Source organism: Phalacrocorax aristotelis, chromosome 18 (assembly GCF_949628215.1).
Source record: "Phalacrocorax aristotelis chromosome 18, bGulAri2.1, whole genome shotgun sequence".
NCBI lineage: Eukaryota > Metazoa > Chordata > Aves > Suliformes > Phalacrocoracidae > Phalacrocorax > Phalacrocorax aristotelis.
In genome coordinates, this window is record NC_134293.1 from 5,657,457 (window position 1) to 5,680,189 (window position 22,733).

The 22,733-nt window shown below is 35.9% G+C and overlaps 1 protein-coding gene across 5 annotated transcripts in view; it reads right to left on the bottom strand.

Annotated features, from left to right (window-relative positions):
- Nucleotides 1-22,733, bottom strand: part of NF1 (neurofibromin 1) — a 103,054-nt gene that overhangs the window by 66,555 nt on the left and 13,766 nt on the right. For 2 of the 5 annotated variants that reach the window (XM_075112928.1, XM_075112926.1), the window contains exons 3-22: nt 21,159-21,242; nt 18,684-18,874; nt 16,272-16,378; nt 15,945-16,012; nt 15,624-15,699; nt 14,961-15,118; nt 14,135-14,308; nt 13,836-13,958; nt 13,467-13,541; nt 12,169-12,300; nt 11,203-11,247; nt 8,944-9,078; nt 8,278-8,391; nt 6,053-6,132; nt 4,564-4,687; nt 2,886-3,029; nt 1,907-2,153; nt 1,506-1,579; nt 1,311-1,394; nt 250-690 (exon numbers count right to left, since the gene is read on the bottom strand). In XM_075112928.1, the coding sequence (XP_074969029.1) occupies nt 250-690; nt 1,311-1,394; nt 1,506-1,579; nt 1,907-2,153; nt 2,886-3,029; nt 4,564-4,687; nt 6,053-6,132; nt 8,278-8,391; nt 8,944-9,078; nt 11,203-11,247; nt 12,169-12,300; nt 13,467-13,541; nt 13,836-13,958; nt 14,135-14,308; nt 14,961-15,118; nt 15,624-15,699; nt 15,945-16,012; nt 16,272-16,378; nt 18,684-18,874; nt 21,159-21,242 (2,676 nt within the window). Of the gene's footprint in view, nt 1-249; nt 691-1,310; nt 1,395-1,505; nt 1,580-1,906; nt 2,154-2,885; nt 3,030-4,563; nt 4,688-5,030; nt 5,128-6,052; nt 6,133-8,277; nt 8,392-8,943; nt 9,079-11,202; nt 11,248-12,168; nt 12,301-13,466; nt 13,542-13,835; nt 13,959-14,134; nt 14,309-14,960; nt 15,119-15,623; nt 15,700-15,944; nt 16,013-16,271; nt 16,379-18,683; nt 18,875-21,158; nt 21,243-22,733 lie in introns of those variants that run through there. The other 3 variants (XM_075112929.1, XM_075112927.1, XR_012663595.1) reach the window with 2 other exon arrangements.

Sequence of the window (22,733 nt, forward strand, 5' to 3'; positions counted from 1 at the left end):
ATAACAATTCTGAGAACAGATTCAATACTCAGAGTTCACTAAGAAGTCAAGATTATTTTCAATTACTTCATGTTAAATATAGCCTGGAATCACAAATACAATAATTATTAATGCATGTTGTCAATCACAATGCTCACAGGTTTTTTTGTACAAAACACAAGCAGGTATCAGTTTCAACTTCCTACGTGAAAGACAAGACAGACACCTTTTATTAAGACACAAATGTAAAGGAATATATCAACACTTTACCTGCCCTTGAGAATCAAAAAACTTGCTGATAGTATTCTTCAATTTGTTAAACAGCATTGGATAAAGTGCTGGACTCAACTCCAAACCCACCAAATCTTTAATATTAGTCCGTATCTGAAGTCCCACTTTCTCATGGTTACAGACCATCAGAGTCAATAATCGATCGATGAATTTGCTAACAGGAGTCTCTGCATTTCCCTCTGTGGACACCATGGATATCATGGAGCCCTTACGCTCATTGACAGGACCCATAGGTGGGCTGTAGGTTGCTAATCCTGCATTGCTACGATGCTGTAGGCACACTCCTCCAAGGGCACATAAGAACCCCGTCATGTTGATCCACTCCTGAAGGGAATCTGTGTCAGACAAGTCTATGGAGCCTCCCCCGCTAACATGTGACATTCGCCTCTTAACAATTGTCTTATGAAGGCTGTCAGTAACCTGCAAAAGAATGGCTGAAGATGAAATCTCTTGAATTAAACATAACTAATGGAGAGAGATCAGGATTGTGAAGTATTCTGTAACACCTCCTGCCATACACAATTCCAGCCTCAAGAATTTTCTAAGATTCACCTTTTATACTTTACTGTGATATTATGAACAGAAATCTATACAGAGGCACTTTTTTCAGAGAACTTGAAAAAGCAAGGCTAAAAACGACTGAAGGGAGTTGTCTAGTCAACTTCCTACTCCGCACCGCAATAAAGCATATTTACATCATGATAGCCAGCAGCTTGTTTAAAAACTTCCAGCGAAAGGGATTTCATACTTTCTCTAGTAGTACTCCAGAGTTTTCACTATTCTTTTTTTTCCATTTTCCTTTTAATTTTTAAGCTCAGCCCCCATCTCCCTTAAAGCAATTCAAGTCAAACTACTTCTTGGTCCCTTAGTAAGCATAGTGGACAAGTGATTACCATTATTTTTCTGCAATATGTTCACGGACCTTCAGTCTGCCTACAAAACTAATTTTCTGTATTAAAATTCAATTCCTTAAAACAAATAAGTTGAAATACTTATTTTGGATTTCTAAGGGTTAAACCGATGGAAAAATTCATAGTCACCTGCCCATCTTCCATTTTGGTCTTTGGATAGTTAAGGATTAGCTTTGTAGCTTGTTCCCATTTTGCATGTGTATCCTCCCAGGCCTAAAATAAGATATATCAAGATTTAACTTCAAAACGACTTGTAGCAACAGTATTTTCTGTTTTCAAAAAAATATGCACGCAAAGAGTTTATGAATTCACAATAAAGTTTACCTCTGTGTTGCCAGCAGTTGGATGTTCAATGCGTCTTAACAACGCCATCACTCTTTTCTGAAGAGCTGCTCTCCCTACAAAGGGGCACAGAACATTAACCAAGTTTTTTGAAAACCCACCTACATCAAATATTTACTTTGAAAGTAATTATTAAATTAACAGAGGTACATCTCTCCCCTTAAAGTGTTTAGAAAAGGATTCTTCTTGTTACACTCTAAAATTCTTATGAACTCAGTCACGCAAATTCTCTACTCTTTCTAGCAATTCTGATGATTAAGTTATTTCAGTGAAAGCAGGAGCAGCAACCAAATCAAGAATCTTAACCTCTTTGAAGGACTCAAACACAAATAATACTCTTATTACACAGGCAGAAAGGCATTTTACAGATTAACGATTCTTACCTGTTGACATCATATTGCTAACAGATGCAAACTCCATGAAAGTATTGTAATTTGGCAAAAAGTTATGCACTGAGACTTCATCTACCCCACATCTGATATCTGCTTCCTCACAGAGATGACGGAAACAGGACATTGCAACAAGGACTGCCTCAATATCCGGGCTCCACAAAAACATGTATAAGGCAACTTCCAATTTTGTTTGGGCTTGGCGACAGATTGGTGTTCCGCTGCATCCTGCTGTACTTTCCTTGGGAAAGAGAGAATTCCGAATTTGGTAATATTGCTTATGAATAGGGCAATTTTATTAAAATTCAGCCTTATCCGAATTTTTCTTTAAAACTGCTTTTATTCCAATATGAATAAGCAATCCTAAACAAGATCAGAGCTCTTACATGCTGTGCATGAACACAGCGGCTAAGAATCTGTTTTTTTCATATGGATAACCATATACTTAGGAAAATCTTATTGATACTGTAAAAGTATACATTTAAAAACAACACAGAAGTTTTGGCTCTTAAAACATGTTCTAAGTATCCTCTTCATTTGTTCTTGTACCTAGAACTAGTAGTAAAACACGGCTTAAGAAACTTGTCTGTCAAAGGGTATGCCTCACTGAAATGCTTGATTTTATGATCCTTCACAGTGCATTCAAACTGCATGCGATACTTTAAAAAGTGCAATTTCAGATTTCTTAACAACAGACTAATGTGTAGAGATGCTATGTGCAATCCTAAGAAAAGAAAGTATTCAGCAACATTTTAACTTGGAAAAGGCATGACTTTTTGAAGTCTGAAACATCATTATTAACCAGCATATTAGCATATTAGATACATACATTATGTGGGATAGAGATGTCTTTTCCTCCTCAGACTTAAATAATGGGATTTTTTTAAATTACTCTCAAAGTAATTTAATTTCTATTTGCACACAGGTTTTTCTCCCCAAGTGTTAAGAAGAATTATCATCATATATTACTTACCATGGAAGAATTCCCTTTCCCTTTCCTGAGGGTAGCTCCTGGAGCACAGCGTATCATCTCTTCATGGTCTAGAGAAATTTGACTAGTTCCACCTCCAGAGACATCATAAAGGAAGAGAAAGTGGCAGGAACTCCTATCTGATTGCTATAAAAAGAGGGAAGAAAAATAATAAATCAACTTATTCATTAAAAAAAAAAGGGTAAAAAGGATAGATTTCAGGAAGCTAAAAAGCTCTTCAACATTTACACAATACTTTTCACACTGGTGCTCTCAGGGCTTTATAAAGTTACCCATATTAATGGTGTCGTAGAATGATATTTCTCCTTAAGAAACTATCTGGAGAGTCATCTTCAAAAACCATCAACATGAGGTAAGCACAAAATGATGCCTTCTCCTCCCTTTCTTGGAGCCCCCTGAAAGCCCTATAGGCTCCTTGGTTTTAGTCCACAGAACACATACTCACACAAATATAATTTAGATGTGGCTAAGTCTATTGAAGCCAAGCTCAGGAGTGCTGTACATTTTGTTCTATACATTTTCTATTAGATCAGAAAAACAGGAACTGAGATTGTGAAGCAGAGTTCTAATAACAACTATTATCTTTGTCTGATCCTGATATTAATGAACATCCTCTAAGTACTAAGAGGAAAGAGATTTTTAAAAACAGCTAATTACTTATTAACTGGAAGGAGAACGATAATGTTAAGCATATGCTCTTATTTGAAGGACAGTTGATTTCCACTTAGAGGCCAAATATAAAAGTCTTCCTGAATTCATAGAAAGCCAGAATGCCTAAGGTCTTCAGCTGCAATATGTGAGATTATGTTTTACAAATATATGTTAAAATGGAGATACCAAAAGAAAAATCCTACTACTCAGCATCAGCACAGACAAAAAGTAGTGTCTATCAGTAACAGAGCTACCAAAGTTGAAAAGAGAAGAGAAGAAAAGAAAATAGTCATTTAAAGGTAAAAATCCTCTTGCTGAAAGAGGACTTTTTAAGCATGATATACACTACACATAAGATAGTACCCTTCTCATGTTAGCTCCTTTCAGCTCAGACAGAAAAAGCAGAAACCCTTTTTTTTTCTAGTAGATCATTAATTAAAAAAGTAATATAGCAAGTCTGGTTTTAATTCTAGCAAGTATAGCATTGCCATGTATGGTTGGCTTGGAAAAAGTCTCTTGAGATTACTGGAAAGAAGCAAGTCAGAATTTTAGGGCTCACGTGAACATGAGATACAAAAAGAAATTTTTATTTAATCCATAAAGCACTGTTTTATCAAAACTAACTTTCCCTTTTCCTCATCTTGCGGACCATTTCCCTTTGTAATATGCAGATAGGTACCACGCACCAGGTTTCTGAGAAACATACCTTTTTCAAGCAAGTAAGACAACCTGTGCAGCTAAAGTAAAAAAAAAGAAAAAACACACACCCAATAAAAACCACAAAAACCAAACAAACCCCACCCCAAACCTAAACCTAACTTCTGTTAACAATTCTAATCAAGGATGCCTCACAAAGCACCATCTCTCAGCAGAGAGGAAATCAGAAAGAGTAGGTGTAGCTATTAAATCTCCTTCAATCATAAAAATAACCTGCTAAATAAAGGGAGTGACAAAACAGAGAGCAACTAATTTTAATGATCCTAACAGATAGAGGTTAACATTTACTTACTTTGTTTTTTAGAAGAAATTTATTCCTACAGATGAGAATCTCTCGCAGCCACTTGAGGATTTCTGTACTGCTGAGCATCTGATGACTAGTTAGTTTCTTGCAGATATAAAAAAGCATTTGTGAACTGTAGCAAAATGAAATTCAGCATTAGCTTTATAATCTACTAACAAAAGTTCTGAAGATATTATTACATTTTACATAGAAATAGGCAATTAGCGTGAATATCCTATACATATACTAGCATCATCTTTTAAAATATATATTAGAAATAATATAGGCGTGTACTTTAAATGAAAGCTCCCCTCTGACCCTTCCCACCGCCCAGCTGGCCTTTTTAGTTCCCTAGAGGAAGTTAAGCAATTTGGGTACTTGTTAGAAGTCCAGACTCCAGGGCTGTCGATTCAGAAGTCCTCCATTTATCCACAGAACAGATACAGCACAGACAGTGGCAGTACAAGTTTACCTACACTGCTCTGATAACGTGTCTCAACTCTGTTCTGGAAGGAACACATCTAGGGATGTTCCTTCTTCATATCCATTCAGGCCTCACACTCTCTGTTAAAACTGCCAAAGGGTCCAAATTAGTGTCAATTTTAATGGGTTTTTCCCCCAGCCCGAACAGACCACAAACTCATTTCTACTATTAGAAATTACAGTAATGAGTTTCAGTTATTGCCCATCTAGGTAAGGCTCGGCCCCAAACCTGTCCCATAACAAGCCCCTTGAGCCATATTTAGCAGTCATGCAGGCCAATTTGTTGATACTGGCCAGAGAGTTCCTCCTAGACTGTCGCTCCCTTTCTTCTAAAACAAACACCTGTACCAATCCAGATTAGATCGCCAGATATTTCTTTTTTAAATTGTTTAGCTCATGCAATTCTTAGAAATCTGAGTTTACAGATTCCTATTTTTTGGTTTAGCACTTTGTGTAATTCTGACTTTTTTGGAACTTCATTTCCCTTAATATTCTCAAAGAAATGAGCCGCAACAGCTGCTGCGAAGTTATAAAAAGCAAGATGACTCTAATGAATAAAAATTCTTTAAATATGCAGGGAAGACAAATGGAGATCACAGGTCAGGACAAACTACTACCTTCTTTAGGTGAGGGCTTCAGAGTCAAGATTAGCAAAATCACACTCTGGAACTGCTTAGCATTACCCTCCTTCAGCCCCAAAAAGATAAAATAGAATTTAAACAAGTAGTAAACATTTGAATGAGGTAGAAAAGTCTCTAACTTTTAAAGCTAATAATAATTTCTACACCTTAATATCAGGCTGAAGAGAGTCATTAAGAAAGCCAGCAAAGTGTGTGTTATATTTTTGTTAAATTTGTATATGGAAGATAAAATGTTTTCATGAACACACATAATAATTTTGACTGCAGATTCATGCCGCTGTTGCATAGGTTTCCCAAAACAGTCACAGCTATTTCAAAAGAAAAGACAAATCGCAGCAGCTATTTCTCTAATTTACAAAAGTTAACTTACACACCTAATTTCCCAGAACGTTTCTATAGGTGCATCAGGATTCCACAAGTCAATGCTGTCTAACTGGTGAAGAACTAGCAAGGCCTAAATTCAAAACAAAGTAGTTTCACTTAAAGGCAGAAATGTACCAAGTACATCAGCTTAGGCAGAGAAATAGGTACAATCACATAGTAATGACATTGTTTTCAAAAACAACAAAAGATATAAAAAGCATTTTATATAGAACAAGAGTTCATTGTTAGCCTGTGTCAAAAGTATTTCATTTTAGTCTTTATTACATATTTATAATCCAAACCTAGAGATTTTACCTTGTATTTTGGCTTTTTTATGTACTTAATGTCCAGCTGCAAAAAAATGAATGCAACCAATCCTACAGATACAAACTTCTAGTGGCAACAACAAAATTTCCGTAGATGAAGCTCTTTGCCAAGACAGGACAGGCAAATATTTTGCTCTTTGAAACCATTCCCTGCACGAGCAAAAACTTAGATAAGAATAGGTTCCCACCATATCTAAGAACATACTGGTGAACTATGGCCAAAGGTTTAGTCTCTGCTTTTGATTTAAGTCACATTAACCACAAAAATCTCAAAAATCAACTACTTATAAATTTGCTGAAAACAATTTTCAGAAGAAATACATATCTGATAAAAGTTAAATGGGTCAAAGGCTATAAACAAACAGAAAATTATTGATTAGAAGTTTACCCTTAATTATACCAAACAACTATTGCAAACAAAATCTCTCCTCTCAAGTCACTTATTACTTTGGGTCTGATATGCAGGCAAATAAATTTTCACTTTGGTGAAAACAAAAGTTAAAGAGAGAAATTATGACAATCTTAGATATTTTTCCCTCAGAAATGAAAAAAAAAAGTTTGCTGCCAGGGGATTGCTGTTAAAAGGGGCACTAAAAAAAAACCCAACCCCTGCTGTTCTCCAACAATATTTAAGTTGTTATTTCAAATTGCTTCCTATCTTAAACAAATATTCCAGAACTTCTTTAGTAACCTACTAGTCAAAAACAGACATGAGAGGCTGATCCTCAGACAGTTAAGCCAACAGTCGGGTAGATTAGGGATTAAGATCGATAAAGAACCAAGATTGAACAGTACACCAAAATGAAATTATGTAACGGCCAAAACTTTTTAATCTCTAACTTCCCGTAAATGACCATAAGGGTGTTACCACCAAATATAAACTTCCTCAGAGATTTTCACACTGAAAGGGATTATTCTTATACAAGAAATATTATTGAATTCTACCATTAAACTATCAAGAAATATGTATTTCATATACTGATAAGTAGTAGTATACTGACACTACCTGTGGCAGTTCTTGTTGGGGCAAGGTTTAACAAAAAACCCTCAGTTTACCTACTAAAATTCAACTATTTATGCAAAGCTGTAATGCATATAGGTATAGTTAATCCCTTTTTCAGTTTACGTGTGAAAACCTAAAACATGAAAGATGTCAGTGAAGCACACACTCTACAGTGCACTTTTTAGCATGGGAATCTGAAAAAGGCAGGATAATATAACTGGCACCATGGATTAAAAAAAGTAAATAAATCTTTCTCTTCCATGTGCATGAAGAGAAGCTGAAGCCTGCTTTCATTGTATATGAAGTGCTCTGGATACCCACCATAGCTAAAACCACACAAATGTTACAACTGAACTGTCAAAGTCAAAGAATCAGCAACTTTGCATGGAAAGGCTAAAAATCAGAAGTAACTTTGGTGATTTGTTAGCTTCTTCAGTCAAAGCTGGCGGGATGAGGATGTCAGTAGCCTTGAAATACCCAATCTATCCCTCCCACACATACAACCTCCTCTGATTCACAACAGAATACAGGACCAGCCACTGCATTAGGGATTTTTCTCACAGACATTTAGAAAACACAGAAGAGAAGGGGCAAGCCTAATGGTGCTCTCTGCAAAGATAGAACAGAGGAACTGTCAAACTGTATTTGATCAACACCAGGGAAGAACAAACCATATTAAGAGGTGCAGAGTAGTCACAAGAGGCAGTATGAATTGCTTATTAAAATTTTCATATAGGCCTCTCCTGTAAAGCTTTCAGTGCAGGAGACATCTAGAAAAAGATCAATAGAGACCAAACTCTAAGACACAGAACTTCATAGCTAATCAATACTTCAGAGCTTCTACAAAAGCTTTGATTTGATTTCTCTGTGTACTAATCATTTGGCATAGAGAACATTTACCCCTTACCTCCATGGCTTCTTGTGCTATATCGGGCATGCTGGATTGCGGAACAAGTTGTACAAGGCCTGTAATTAATTCAGCTGTGCTACCTTGCGTCTCAGGCCCTTGTTTCCTTGGATTCTAAACAGCAAAAAGGAAGGCAAGTTTAAGTCATAAAACTTTTGAATGATTGACCATGTTACTGACTGCTACAGTGGCATTCCTGTAATTAAACTAGGGGGATTTCTGGATTCTTAAGAGAGTACCTAATTTCTTTTTAAGCTATGACACTCCTTGCATGTCATATCTTTGACAGAATTGAAATACTTTTAAATTAAACAATAAACAGCCCTGAGAAAATGGAAGATCTAAGCACTCATCTGCCTTTCTGCTCATTGAAATGATGGCTGATTTCCCCTGCTTTATTTTAGTTTTCTTGTTCTACTTCCCTCTTCTTCCCCCCATACTCCTTTCACAGTCACAGAGCTTTATGTTCCCTTTCATTGTGCTGCTCTGCTTCTGTAAAATTTCTTACAGTTTCTTTTTAGTTTTGTCTTTTTCCTTTGAAAGAATAGAAGCATTATAACCATAGTAAGGAAGTATCCTAGATGTAAGGTGTGTGTTTTTAATTTTAATTCATTTAGTAACCTCAAAAGTAAATTTCACTATGAACTAATAGTATGATATACTTACACACAGCAAAAGCTTTGGATCAGCATGGATCAGTTTTACCAAGGATAACAGCAAGAACTTGTAGCTTCTGGTTTCCAAATCAGTAGGTTTTTCTTTAAATTTAAGGCTTGTCATTTTCTCCTTAAATGTAAGACTCTGATGGAAGACAAAAATCACATTGTAAGGTAGTCTACCTAATAGTTTTAATGAAACATCTTAAGAATTGTATTGCTTTTATAATCTACAATTGATGAAAAAGTTTAAAAGTGTACGACATTCACCCAAGTATAGTCACATAGCCTTCTACTTAAAAATCCCCTTTTACATATGCATATGCTATCACTTTATTATATCTTTGAAGTTTACTTAATTGTTTTAGAGAGCTGCATGTGGACATAAGAAAAGTTTTTGCATAAGTCAAACTGGCAAAAGCAAAATGGACAGAAGGACTACTAAGAATTTAGAGAGATTTTCTTTGGTCTGAGAAATAAATTGTTTCCACGTAAGCTTGAATACATGAGTGTAGGGAATATTTTTCCAAAAGCAAAATATTATCTTTATTTTCTGCCATAATCACAGTCAAGCTGATAGCATTTTCACCTGTACAGCCTCTGAAAAATGCACCTTTCAGTTTTCAAAAGGTACACAGTGCATTGCTTAAATAAAAAAAAAAAAAAACACCAAAAAACCACCCAAACCAAACAAACACACAACCCACCAAAAAAAACCCCACCTAGCTTCATCTGAAAAATCAGTAAACTAATTCTGTACCAGGCAAGTTCCTCATGCAAAATGGAGGACATTTTAAGCTAGGTACTGAGAGTTCACATAAGGTATTCTGGTTTGACTCTAGTGTGAACTATATCATATTCTATGACTGCTGTCCATGCAACAGAATCCAGGTAGCAATATGACCAATACATTTAACGTACACAGTCATACACAGCATTGGCTGTGAAGTAAGTGTACATGGATTGTACCAGTTGTAAGGCTTTCAAAAACTGAGTTTATACTTCATGCCTACAGTGTGCACAGCCCTCAACGAGAGCCACCCTGTTGTATGGCAATCAGCTGCAGTTCCCTCATCTCAACAAAAATAATCTGGATGCCTACTGAAGTCTGAAAAATACTATCTATATATACGTGTGTGTGTGTTCTATATATATATATACACACACATACATATAAAAACGTTGAACTTGTGTTAATTGGTCCCCAGTATGTCCAAAGACAAAAGATTTTAATCTCTCTCCAATCAGTTTAAAAGTAATTAAAATATAAATTCTGTAAACTTATATCAGCAGGGATTAAATTAGTATTTTTGCTTACAGCTACCAAAATAGTTACAAGACAGTAACTTGGGTGAAAAAACTACCATGGTGGATATTCAACAGAAGACAGAATACAACACTCTTTAGAATCTCAGCTTTTTAAACTATTTTGTCTAGATTATTTTTTGCAAATATCTCAATAAAATGAACTTGCTTTTAATTTTCACTAAACTTGCAAGTTTTGAACAAAAAAAAAAACCCTAGCTTGAAATCATCCTCAAGGTAACTGAAGAAAAGACACAACATAGTACAGTTAAATTCTACAAGAAATTAGAATCACACGCTATTTTGTTGAACAGTGTGAAATTATACAGAATTAAATCTACCACATAAAAAAGCATCTGATCAGGAAATTGATACCACACTGGTAGAGGTAACTAATTCTGTGCTAAACCATAGTTTGCTACAGTTAAGGGAATTCTGAGAAGGGGCACATGGCAGAAGAAGCTGATTCATTTCTGTGAAGCAGTTTGTTTACTTCACACGATCAAAACTAAAGTCTATCAATAAACAAAGACGGGGACGTGACTGGTCTCTGCAAATACATCAAGGGGATAAACACCGGTTTGAAGCTAACAGACAACACTGGAACAAGAACAAATGGGGATAAGGTAGACATAAATAAGTTTAGGCTGGAAATTAGAAAACAGTCTAACCACCAGAGCAGGGACATTCTGGAAGAGCATCATGATGGAAAAGTAGGGGGCAGAAGGGAAGGAACAGAACCAAAAAAAGCCTTTCCTTCTGGGAAGGAGCTCAGCTGGTTGTGAAAGGGATTGCCTTGCAATTGCCAAGCAGAGTGCCGAAGAGGTCTGCTCCAGTCCTACATTCTTAGGTAAAACATGCTACCTCTTGTATCCCAGATGAAGTGACTGCAGTGGTAACTATGCACAGAAAAGTCAGAGCAAGGAGAGGCTTTTCTGCGGTAGTTACAATGGGTCATACTTACAGCAACAGAGGCCCACTGCCATGCAAAACAGTGACTGGTTGGCATCTGACCATGTGAGCGACAGCAGCCAATAAGAACAGAAAATAAGAAGCAGAAGACAAAGCACCACCAATCAATGTCAGAGTTGCCATTACAACACCCCTGCTATTTTCTCAACAGATGAATATACACATGTAAAAAGCAAGTTAAACATGTCGTAGCTTTCAACTACAGGTATTTTGATCATTTGCTTTCATTTGAGAAGCCCAATAGGAATATTTTCATGTATCATTTTAGGCCTTCTGAAACAACCAACCAAGTTCACTTGACACATCAAAAGTCCTAAATGGGAAGTTCAGAAGAAAGGCAACGCAGCTGCACATGAACTTACCAAAAAATTTGGATGAACTACAAATTTGAATTTACTCAAGATTTTTTGCAAGACAAACAAGAATATTGACTTTATTTCACAATGGTTGAAAAATCTTTTACTTTGTTGCTGTCACCAAGACCAAACAGTCAACTTGCTTGCTCAACAGAAGGCAAGCAAGACAAATGAAGAGATTGTCATGCCAATCAGGGTAAAACATTGCAGTTTTCAGAAATTATCTTCACACACAGAATGCTTTTGTTTTTCAGATTAAACAAGAATGGACATATTACCTAGCTATTCACACAGCAAGAAAGCTTAAAATGAACAGTTAGCCACAGAGGAGAGTTACAGAAGAAATACTTCTATGTTGCCAGTTTAACAGCAGCACAAAAACTGAGAAACATACATCACTAACCGACTAGAAACAGTTAGTCAATACACCAAAACCTGCAAGGTTTACAGAGCATGTATGGCTCTCTGTTGCTTTTTGGATTGCAATGTTCTTCCCCCCTCTAGTTTCCAGTCTAAAGTTAATGAATAAAAAAGCTGAAATGGAATGGAGACACGGGAAAAACTACGGGTCTGTGTTTTAACAGCTTCTTCAGAAGTCTTACCGGAGTCATGCGAATTGCTGGATGTGCGCCACAGCCTTGAATAGCTTTATGAAGCGTCTCACTGAACATGCTGCGAAGCTCCATGGAATGGCAGTACACAGCATCGATCTTGGGCCACCAGTCCAACGCAGACTAGAACAAAACCACAGAAACGCTCAAATGATAATCTGGTAATATATGAGTTAGATTATGATTTCTTTTATACCTCTACAAGTTACAAAAGCTGTAGTATAGCTAATCTTTACACGGGTATTTTACACAGTATTACCAACATGTTAACTTTGCATTCTCACCATAAAACTCATAATATTTAAATGAGTTGTAACAGAAGCATTATTTCCAGCTTAGCTGCTTGCTATATCATTCTTCCTTCTGAACGAGCACAGACTCTGAAACCATGAGTGCAGGAAACCATGGCAGATTTCAGGATACTGAATGCTAGTATGTAACACTTCAGAACAAACAATGTGCACTCAATTCATTGCGATACACTAAACAAAATGGGAAATTGGTAATTTAAGTGCTTGATAATATCTGAAAAGCAGTATTACTCCATCACAGACACACCACCACATCTACAGTAGCATTTTCTTTCCTATTTGTCAAAATGCCTAATTTTTCTTTTCCCTAAATACAATGTTTTCATTATGACAACGAAATAGAAAATGTTATGTAAATTAAGTAAGGCTGGTTGCTCACAGACTGATTCTATTTGCGTACTGATCACAAAAGTATGTCTGAACGGTATAAAAATTAAAGTCTTATTTTAGTGACTTAAAGTACAATAACACATTGAAGATGAATAACTGCACAAACTTGCAAAATATTTTGGCACTCAGCGTTTACTAAAATTTTACACTATTGAAATTCATACTGGAACAAATCCCTGAGCAAAGCCACAAGGCCAATTCTTCCCCTAAGTTCCCATGTCAATGTACTAGACACTGTAGAAGGTGGTGTAACGATGAATGTCCTGAGAATGTTTTTCATGTATCAATAAAGCAGTGCCTATTATAGAACCAGCGAACATAAGTTTCATTTGTCATCCTACATTAGAGGGTATTAAAACATATTTGTATTGAAATTTTAGACTGGAATACAAGCTTTCAAACTGGGAATCCAACTCATGGACAGCATGAACAGAGATTTGTACACCTTTCCATATTAGCAAGCAGGTCTTCCTGCATGGATACAGGCAACAAGATTGTATTCAAGATTCAAATTGTATTTAATAAGCAGATATTGATCTGAATAGAAGCCACAGATTGTTGGGTTGATTAAATAATTTGAGAACTTACATTTGTGATTATTCGGTGGAGCGAATTTACCAGTACATAATGAAATGTTGATGGGGAATTCTGTGCCAAGCAGATCTACAATAAAAATACATAAGAGCCACTTAGGAACATCATCTTTGCCATCCTTCCTATTGCACTGAATAACATACTGGCACCTTTTTATTAAGTTGACAAAGCTGTCAAATCTAAACATGAGAAAGTCTAACCAAGTAAAAAAAGATTTATAAAAACATGCAGGGATTTATTACTAAGGGATATTTATACAGTTGAACTTATTTCTGAGCTTCAGCTGCTGTTAGCATATGTGTTATAATTGACAGGTCATCAATAGTATATGGAGAATGACTTACCAGTAAGTAGTGTTCTCACCTTAAAGTGTTGGTTATTATGAGGGTTTATGCGGAAACAGGAAACTAAGCAGTCAATCATAAGGTCTACATCTGCATTTTGATTGCCTCTTGAAAAAGGTTTGCTTGGATTAAACAGCAAATTCTATATATTTCAAAAAAAATATATCAGTTAGATACCCATATTATTCTTGTCTACTTTCAATACAAAACTTTCCACTGAAAAACATGACGGTATTCAATTAAGGAGAAATTCAAAGTTTATTTTAATATTTTAAAATTCAAATTTCTTCATTGCAATTAGGAAACAGACATTTTTACCTTAAGATCTACCACCATGGACTGCACTAGTAGGAAAATGACGGAATTATCTTCCCAGTTGATGTAGGTAGATGCTTTGCACAGTTTAACACAAGCAATAGCAGCACTTTCAGTCAGCTGTCTGCTCCCGCTGTGGCCTGCAAGTGCCTTCCTGAGATTGTCCAGGAACAGTTTCTGCAGAATTCAAATCAGGAATAGTTATAAACAGAGCTTTGGTAATCTGGGGTCAGGGTTATTAGATCCTTAGATATTAAAAACAAACAACATTGCATTTTCTGATCAGAAGTCATGGATATTAGGATTGCAAAAAATAACTTGATGCAGCATCCTGGAGAAACATTATGTTTATTAAAGGCATGAATTTTGAACAACCTAGGGCAATCAGAATGGGACAAAGATAGATGGTTGTTTACTCTTCATAATGTTTGCAGCCACATCAAATTCAAATTCTGCTACAGGCACTGCCATTGTGGAACATACAGAACTGCAGAAACCCAGATCAGTACAATATAGGCTAGCGAGAAGCAATGCTAAGTTTGCTACTGGGGGAGGCCGGGGAAACCACAACACTAGGATTCACATGTCCAAGGAGATGTAAAAATTCTGAAATAACATTGTTTGGGAAATACTATCTGTATGAATTATTGACAGTGAAAGAACATATGTTAGGTGAAAACTTAAAAAGGATGCAGAAATTTCCATATGGAATTGTAATGTGCTTTTTGGGCAGGAAAGACAAAATAAAATATACCTGAAATATAGAATAAGCAAAGACAAGCATCTTCTAGAAATCAGAGCCAGAATTCAAATACTTTTCTTCTCTTACCTTGTTCATTTTAGTTTCCTCTACCACATCCTTTGCTATATCTTGGATTATCTCTGGACACAGGACCAGGAGTATGATTTGCAGAGGCCAAACTGCTGCTTTACGTTTTGTGCTTTCAGCAAAGCCATCCACCAAGTCAAACAACTTCTCTGCACAATCTGTGTAAAATATAACCAAGTTCAATACCAATTTTAATTATGAAAAGGTAAAGAACAGGTATAAAAGAGCAGAGAGATAGCTCCACTTACACAGAAAAAAAGTTCTGTTTTGCACATTAGTGGGGATTAAATGGTCTCAACCCACTTAAAGACAGGGTTTACCTGAAAATATAATTTTTTATCCGTTTTTGACTAGAGACAAATACAGGTGATGTTCTTTTAAGTTTTTTTTTCCTATACCAACATGAAAAATGTATATTTAAAGAGTTGCCATCTTTTGGGTTTTATTTCTTTGTGTTGTGAACCACAAAATCACTCTCTCTAAAAGGTGAGTCAGCAAAGAAAAGAGATAGCAATATAACCTTGCCTGCCCTGACAAAGGTTGACAAAAATTTGTTTCTTATTTGCAGGCTGAACAAGAAGCAAAGAGGGCACAAAATGCAGGTGAATGTGGGGAAGTCTGAGAAACCATCTTTTGAACACTATGTCATTTCTTATGCCTTACCAGCCATATCAGTCTGTGGTGTTTGATACAGCTTTGTGAATTCATCAGGATAGTTTTCCACCCAGTTCCAAAATGCCTGCAGATAATGCAAAACATCTTTACATTCCAGAGCTTAAAAATATTTTTTCTGAATTATGTCTTTAAATGGAGAGAGATTTTACTCTTACTTCTAATCACTTGACATTTCGTGCAAAACATATATGCATCGAAGGGATGCACCAACATATATTTTATAGTAAATTACTGGATCACAACTATTCCTAAATTAGATAAAGTCTGCAAATAAGCAATGAAACAGAAGACAAATATTAAAATGCTTACCTTTTCAAGACTGTTGATAACAGCTAACTGAGCTACTTTCTTAAGGGCTTTAAATTTGAATACAGTCTCTGTAAAGGTAAAACATTTGCATTTAGAAACGAAACTTGGTTCTAAAAAGCAACACAAATTATAAAGACGCTTTAAGTGCAAAGCAATTTTTAAGCGAATGTCTTTATGCTACTTCAGTATTTTTAAATATTTTGGTAAATATATGACTATTTGGAGTAAAACACGGCAACAGAAAGATATACAGATCAATACTATTGCATCATCTCTAACTAGCCATATTCAGCTAAAAATATTTCAAAACAAAGGCTCAAATCGTACCTTGCAAGAGTCGTTTTAATTTTGAACAATCCACACTGATGTACTGTAAAAGTTCAATATCATGAACATCAGCATTATCTTCTGAACAAACAGTCAGTTCCTGTAATCTAAAAATATGCAAAGTAAACTAACTTCTCAATCGGATTATGTCAGATAGGTATGAACACACACCTATGATTCTATACATTTGAACAGCAAGGGAATATTATATGATTTCCTCATATAATATGATCTCCTCAGATAGACTTTTCCAGGTTTAGAAATGAAAGACAGACCTTGCATGATTAAGAGTTAATATTATAGTCTTATTCCATACTCATACTGAAAATGGATTTAGAAATACTAGTGATGAGTCTTACAAGACACCAATGTCATCTGGTGATAGTCTGTTTATGCCCAAGATTTGCCTAAATCCTTCCGTTATCTACCATACTGTAGCAGTAATCTTGTAATTTTTTTACCTAAATATTAAATTTACGGAATCAGAACACCTTTAGACTACTGCTCCTTAACAGCAAGTCTTGCTCCAGCTAGTTTCTGAAGGGGAAAGCAGTGACTGATGGTACTTAACATTGTTGAAGTGAGCTACAACCACTCTTTATAAGCTAAAGAAGATCCATGTTTTTCTGGCCTAAAGAAACAGGATGAAGTTTAACCACACCATATTAAACACAATGGCACCTTTTCACACTTTTGTATTAGATGATTTACTAAACATCTCATAAGATACTAAGCCACTAATAACTAAATCATATGTTCTCACAAACTAAAGATTGCCATGTCTTGTTCCAAAGCTACAGATGTGTTTTAGACATGGAATGTGATTTCTAGTACTACACACAAAAGCAGTTCTTCATTTCTTCAACGCCAGGGAAACTTAACAGGCCTCGCTGGGAATGGGAAGGTCCCCACTGCTGTGCTTTTCGTGCCAAAAATCCCCCAGCTGCTGTACAAGGCCTAGAAATATGCCTAAACAGGAAGCACAGGTCAAAAGAGCAGCAATGCTAACTGTCGGCAAGCTGACCCCTGTGGAGATCAGCAACAACTGGTCAAATATTTAACTATTTATGTACAAGCCATCTTGAAGTGAAAAAACAGGTTAGGGAAAAAGCATTATGTTCCAGTTCGAGTGGATGGTAAGAAGTGCTTTGGAGCTTGAGAACTAAACCATGCTACCGGCATATGAATAAATATAGATCCATGGGCTAGATTCAAAGACTGTCAAAAAATTTCAACTGAAAAATACTTCCTTCAAAAGGAGCAAAAGAAATTGTTTCCATTTCCATAAGCAACAAAACATCATCAACCTACTGAGTAAAACCACATCCTCCATGCTAGCTGCCAAGTCTATGTTCTTGAAACAGAAGTTATTAAAGGCTCTATGAAAGTTTTTAAAATACTTACAATTTCAAAGCATTAAATAATTTTAGACTGATTTCTAAAATGCAAATATTTTCCACAATGTTTGAATGGAATTGTTTGTACATTATAAGGAATATATAGATCTCTGTTTCAATTAAGTGTGCCATTTGGCACACTCATTGCTATGTGACCACATAAGGCTGCCCAAGTTCCACTTCTAATAAATCAAGGATGATGCTAGCTGTAACAATGTGCGATAAGAGCTAAGCTACTTCAAGCAACTTTCAAAAAAACATTGAAGTATTTCAGTAATAAAAAGCTTAAAACACAACTCTAGTGGACTGGCAAATGCTGAAGCATCACAAAGACCTGGAACAGGGCAAAAAGAGCAAAGAATAGATGGAAACTTTGGGCCTGTCTCGTGTCTCACTTAGAATAGCAGAAAAGACAGTTATTTTTACAGTAAATGTGCTGTGAAACTCAAGTCAGTCAGAAGACAAATGGGTCTTTTCCAACTAACAAACAGTCCAGCTGTTTTGTCCCCTTCAGGCATACGATAGATTTAACATAAAAGCCTTCAAGCTGGAAAACTGGGAAGGAAAACAGCCTTAGGGGTCCAAAAGAGCTGTATGAATTTTGCATTCTAAATTAGTAAGTAAATGGGTTCAATCCATTAGCTGCAGCATCCTTTTTTTCCAAAACACTTTGCACCCACAAGAACTTATTCAGCTCAGTTATCATTATTTTCACACTACTACAAGCATTTGACTTTTACTTATGAAAGCAGATTTAAAAAGCAATAAATGCAGCTCACGGAACATATGCTTGCAGTAACCTAGAACGGATATGGAACAGGTTCATTCCATAACCTGAAACTCAAGTAAAATTTTGAAATGTAGAGGGAGTTTCACTTAAGAACTATCTTGTTATGTCATTTAAACAGTTAACTTTTCTGAAATTAGAAAGACTACAATTCATGACAGATGCTGTAGACACCAGTATTTAGTAGATCTTCTAATACACTATGACAGGCTACTGAAAAACACCTACCTGGTGGAAATGCGGCTGAACACAGCATTAAAGTTATTGCAGCTAAGAGAAAAAAGAACCCCAGAGGCAGAATTTCGTAGTTCAGCTGCGTGCTGGTTCCCTTCACGGTAAGTGTGGATGAAGTGGCAGATTTCTGGCAGCAACTGTTTTACCAGCATAGTCTCATCTAGTCGCATGGTATCCTTTGGTTGCTAAAAATAAACATTCAGTACTTCATGAAATTCCATTTTGTAGGTTTGGAGACAAAAAAAAAAAATGGAGCATCTGCCACTAGTAGGCACCAGACCTGAATCTGAACTTCTAATTCTGCCTGCAGGCTACCACTGACCATAGTGTAAGTATCTACACAGAAAAGGCTTCTTCCCATTTGAACAGTAACCCATACCACTCAAACCATCTTACATTTTCAGTTAAGTCTCCAAAACATGTAGGACACCAAGCTGATCAATGTATCAAGCAAAATTTCAAACTAGTTTTTGAAGTAAAACACATTTCTGTTTTGATGAATGCACCCTGTTGATCTGTGTGAAGTATTAGCAGTAGATCATTAACTGTCTCAGGTTTGAATGGCAGCTGAAAGGGCAAAGACCCACCCTCACTTCTCTTTTGGGCAGTATTCTAACCACTGTATTTTGAAAGCAAATATTTTATATTAAAAAAAAATGAACCGAAAAAGAGGTGCTTCTCCCTTGCTCTTGCCTGGGATTGCTCTAGATGAGGCAAAAATGGTTTGACTTTCCTGCAAAAGAAAAATCTAATTTTTGCCAGTTTGCACAGCATGAGACATAAGGAAACTATTTACGAAAGAATTCAAAGTGAAACTTTGCTCTACTAAGAGCAAGTTTTAACAGAAGGGTCAGCATTAAAGCTTTCTAAAATTCTACCAACGAATTTACCATAGGGAATTGGGAAGTTTTAGAGACTCCCACTTAGTTGACCTGAGTCCTGTTGCCATGAGAACTTGATGAAACATTGAGCAAGAACAGCGAGCAAGAAATACGTCTGAAGATATCACAGAACACAACGCTCTTTGTATAGAACTTTGGCTCAGTCTCATTAAACATATACTGGCTTAACTTGCTCTCATTTGAATTGACAAAGCAAGAAATATTCAGCACAATTTTAGGCTGTTCAAATATCACTATCTATCAGGAAAAAACCACTAACATTTTAAACTACATGCATATAGGAAATATTTTAAAAGAATTAATTTCTGAAGTTAAAACAGTTGTTTTGACTCACAGAATCAAAGACCCAAGACATACCAAAAAAAGTATCTACCTCAGCTGTAAAAGATGACATTTATTCTGGAAGATGTATTTACCTGGATCGTTTGTGAATTTAGAAGAATCCACAATTATTCAGACTGTTTTAGTACTGCAATATAAGATAGGCTGCTTGACAAATCTAACCATAATAAGGTCATTACCTTATAAAGAAAGAACCTTCAAAAACTGTTGCAGGGAAACAGCAAAGAGCTTAGATGATTTCATGACATTCATCCAGGAATACAGCTTTAAAAAAAAAATTCCTTTCTTGTTAAAGGAATAAACCATTGCAAATTTTGCTCACAGTGAAGTTTGGCTTTGCAATTATACAGTTTAGCACAATAAGTTGTACAACTGTTTACATCCCAGAGGTAATAGCAAACTGCCTTGCAGCACAGCTCTGACTGGAAACCTCAGGACTGGACTCCCAGTGGAAGTTTCGACATGGTTAACTAATGTAATCTAGGAAACACCTGCAAAAGTAATCTTTAGAATAGTGATAGCAAAGTTTCTGCTGTATACACAAGTACATGAAAAAACTACTTGACCAAATGAAAGTTTTTAAGAAATTTAAAGAAAAATCAACACTGTATGCAGAAAACTTACTCGCATAAAACAAAATACTTGTACTGAATTATCTGCTACTACTAACATGATTTACTATCCCATTATTTTTAATTTTAAATTAAGGGATGAAAATGTTTTCATGCATCTATTAAAAAAATACTGAGCAGAATATGCCACAAGCGTTCAAAGCTTATAAAAACCTAGCGAAGCTTCATAACCACATCTAATTCTTCATTTCGGTTTGTGTCTTCCCTTACTCCAGGTTCACACGTCTCTGAGAACAGCTGTCTGCAACTCATTTTCAGAAATTATTAAATGAAAACCACTATTTATAACTCCCCAAATTAGCTGAGTGGTGGAAAGGACAAATTCAAAAATTTAATTGAATCTATTTAGCTGAAAAAAAATCACTAATTTTAGGCAAGGAAAAAGCATCCCACAGATCCTTAATTTATCAAGTATATCAACTACTTGCATTTATAGGAAGTCTGAGTATTTTTTAGACGGCAATAATCCTACTTTGCTCTAAATCAGAGGAGTTTTAATTTTAGTACCAGTAATAATAGATACACAAGCATTTGACTTGTACTCTTTAACTCATTGATTCCAACTTAGCAATTGCTTATGCAAGCCTACTCACCCCTGCCAGACATTTTTCCAGTGTATCCAAGATAATCAGCTGAGAGAGATATAAATTCTTTTCAGCAGTTTCTCCAAATATTCTCTAGAAGTAGAAAGGATATAGAAGTAGAAAGAAATTTGACTTGTAACACATTAAAGTAATGCAACAAAGTGGCACAATAAGTTATAGCTCATCTACTGCTCTGGTTTTGAGTTTAGAAATAAAGCCAGGAAAAATTAGACTGAAATAGGAATTAAAACGTATTGTTGAAGAAATACCTTTGTCCAGTCTGCGATGCCAAATCTAAAAAGGAACAAACAGTTACCGCAAAGCAAGACTGGAGGTATACTGCAGCCCCTTACCTTCATCAGGCCTATAATTTATTCAGAAATGAAGGTTATACCTTTTCAGGAACTATTTTGGTAACAATTACTGCTGACTCTTTTCCAATTCTGTACTTCTCTGCAACATCTTAATAGAACTGATGTCACAACAAATCTATACCAACAAGCTTATTAAGAGTGTTGCAAAATTTAGCACAGACCACAGGAAGAAGCACACGAGACCCTCCAAAAGATGCCACACTTCAGGTACAGGTCGAAGGCAGAATTCTACTGGGTGTTTAAGCTAGCACCCAATTTTTCTGCCAACAATAGTGACTAGTTCCAGCAATATTAAGACAGCAAAATAAAGCAGAAAAGATTTAGCTAAAAATACATTGGTACTACTGCCTATGCATAGAATACAGGTAGAAGCCACCCAAAGGAAGTTATATTTTAAACCACAAGAGGTTAGCTCAACTAAGTTTCAGCAGAATGCAAACCCCCCCAACTTTTTTCTAAATGTAAGACCATTACGGCAGTCTATTGGTCTGGTTTGTTTCAGCTATAGAAATCCTTCAAAAATACTGCTAATTCGTAGGGTAGCTCAGTCCATCAAACAAAAAACGTTAAGTCTTGCTCCTCAGTGCAAAGCAAAGGTTGAGGTTTTTTATAGCCGTTTTTAGCTAGGTCCTTCCTGTCAAGATATATACATCATATACAGAAACTTAACTGTATAGTTTTCTCATTTATCAGACAATCATCTTACACATCAGCACATTCCTTCATGCCTATGGAGTTTAATTAAAACAAATTCTCTCTCAAAAGGGATTACAGGTAGCTTCAAGCAGCCTAAAATCCCTAGCAGTAGGGCAACCTATTTCCCAATTTTATCGATCCTTTGTAGCATTTTAGCTGATGCACAGCTCTATAAAACTGATGTCCAAAAAAGCCCACTGCAAACTGTCTTATTAAAACCATAAAAAAGCACTGCCAGAGCGTGCCTAGTTCAGTTACCTGCTTGTGGAGATTCCACATGATCACAAATCACATGGCTTCAAAACTCAATTAACTAAACTTTTCTCATGACAAATCCAAACCCAGACCTTCACGGAGGGCGGGGGGGGGGAAAATCAAACTGCATCTTTCTCCTCATTAAGGGTTCCTAAACTTTCCATTTACCCAACTTGATGGTAACAGTTATTTCTCTAGAGTCAACAAACTATGGACATCCACATTAATTTTTTTTTTCTTTCTAGGTTTCTCTTCTCTT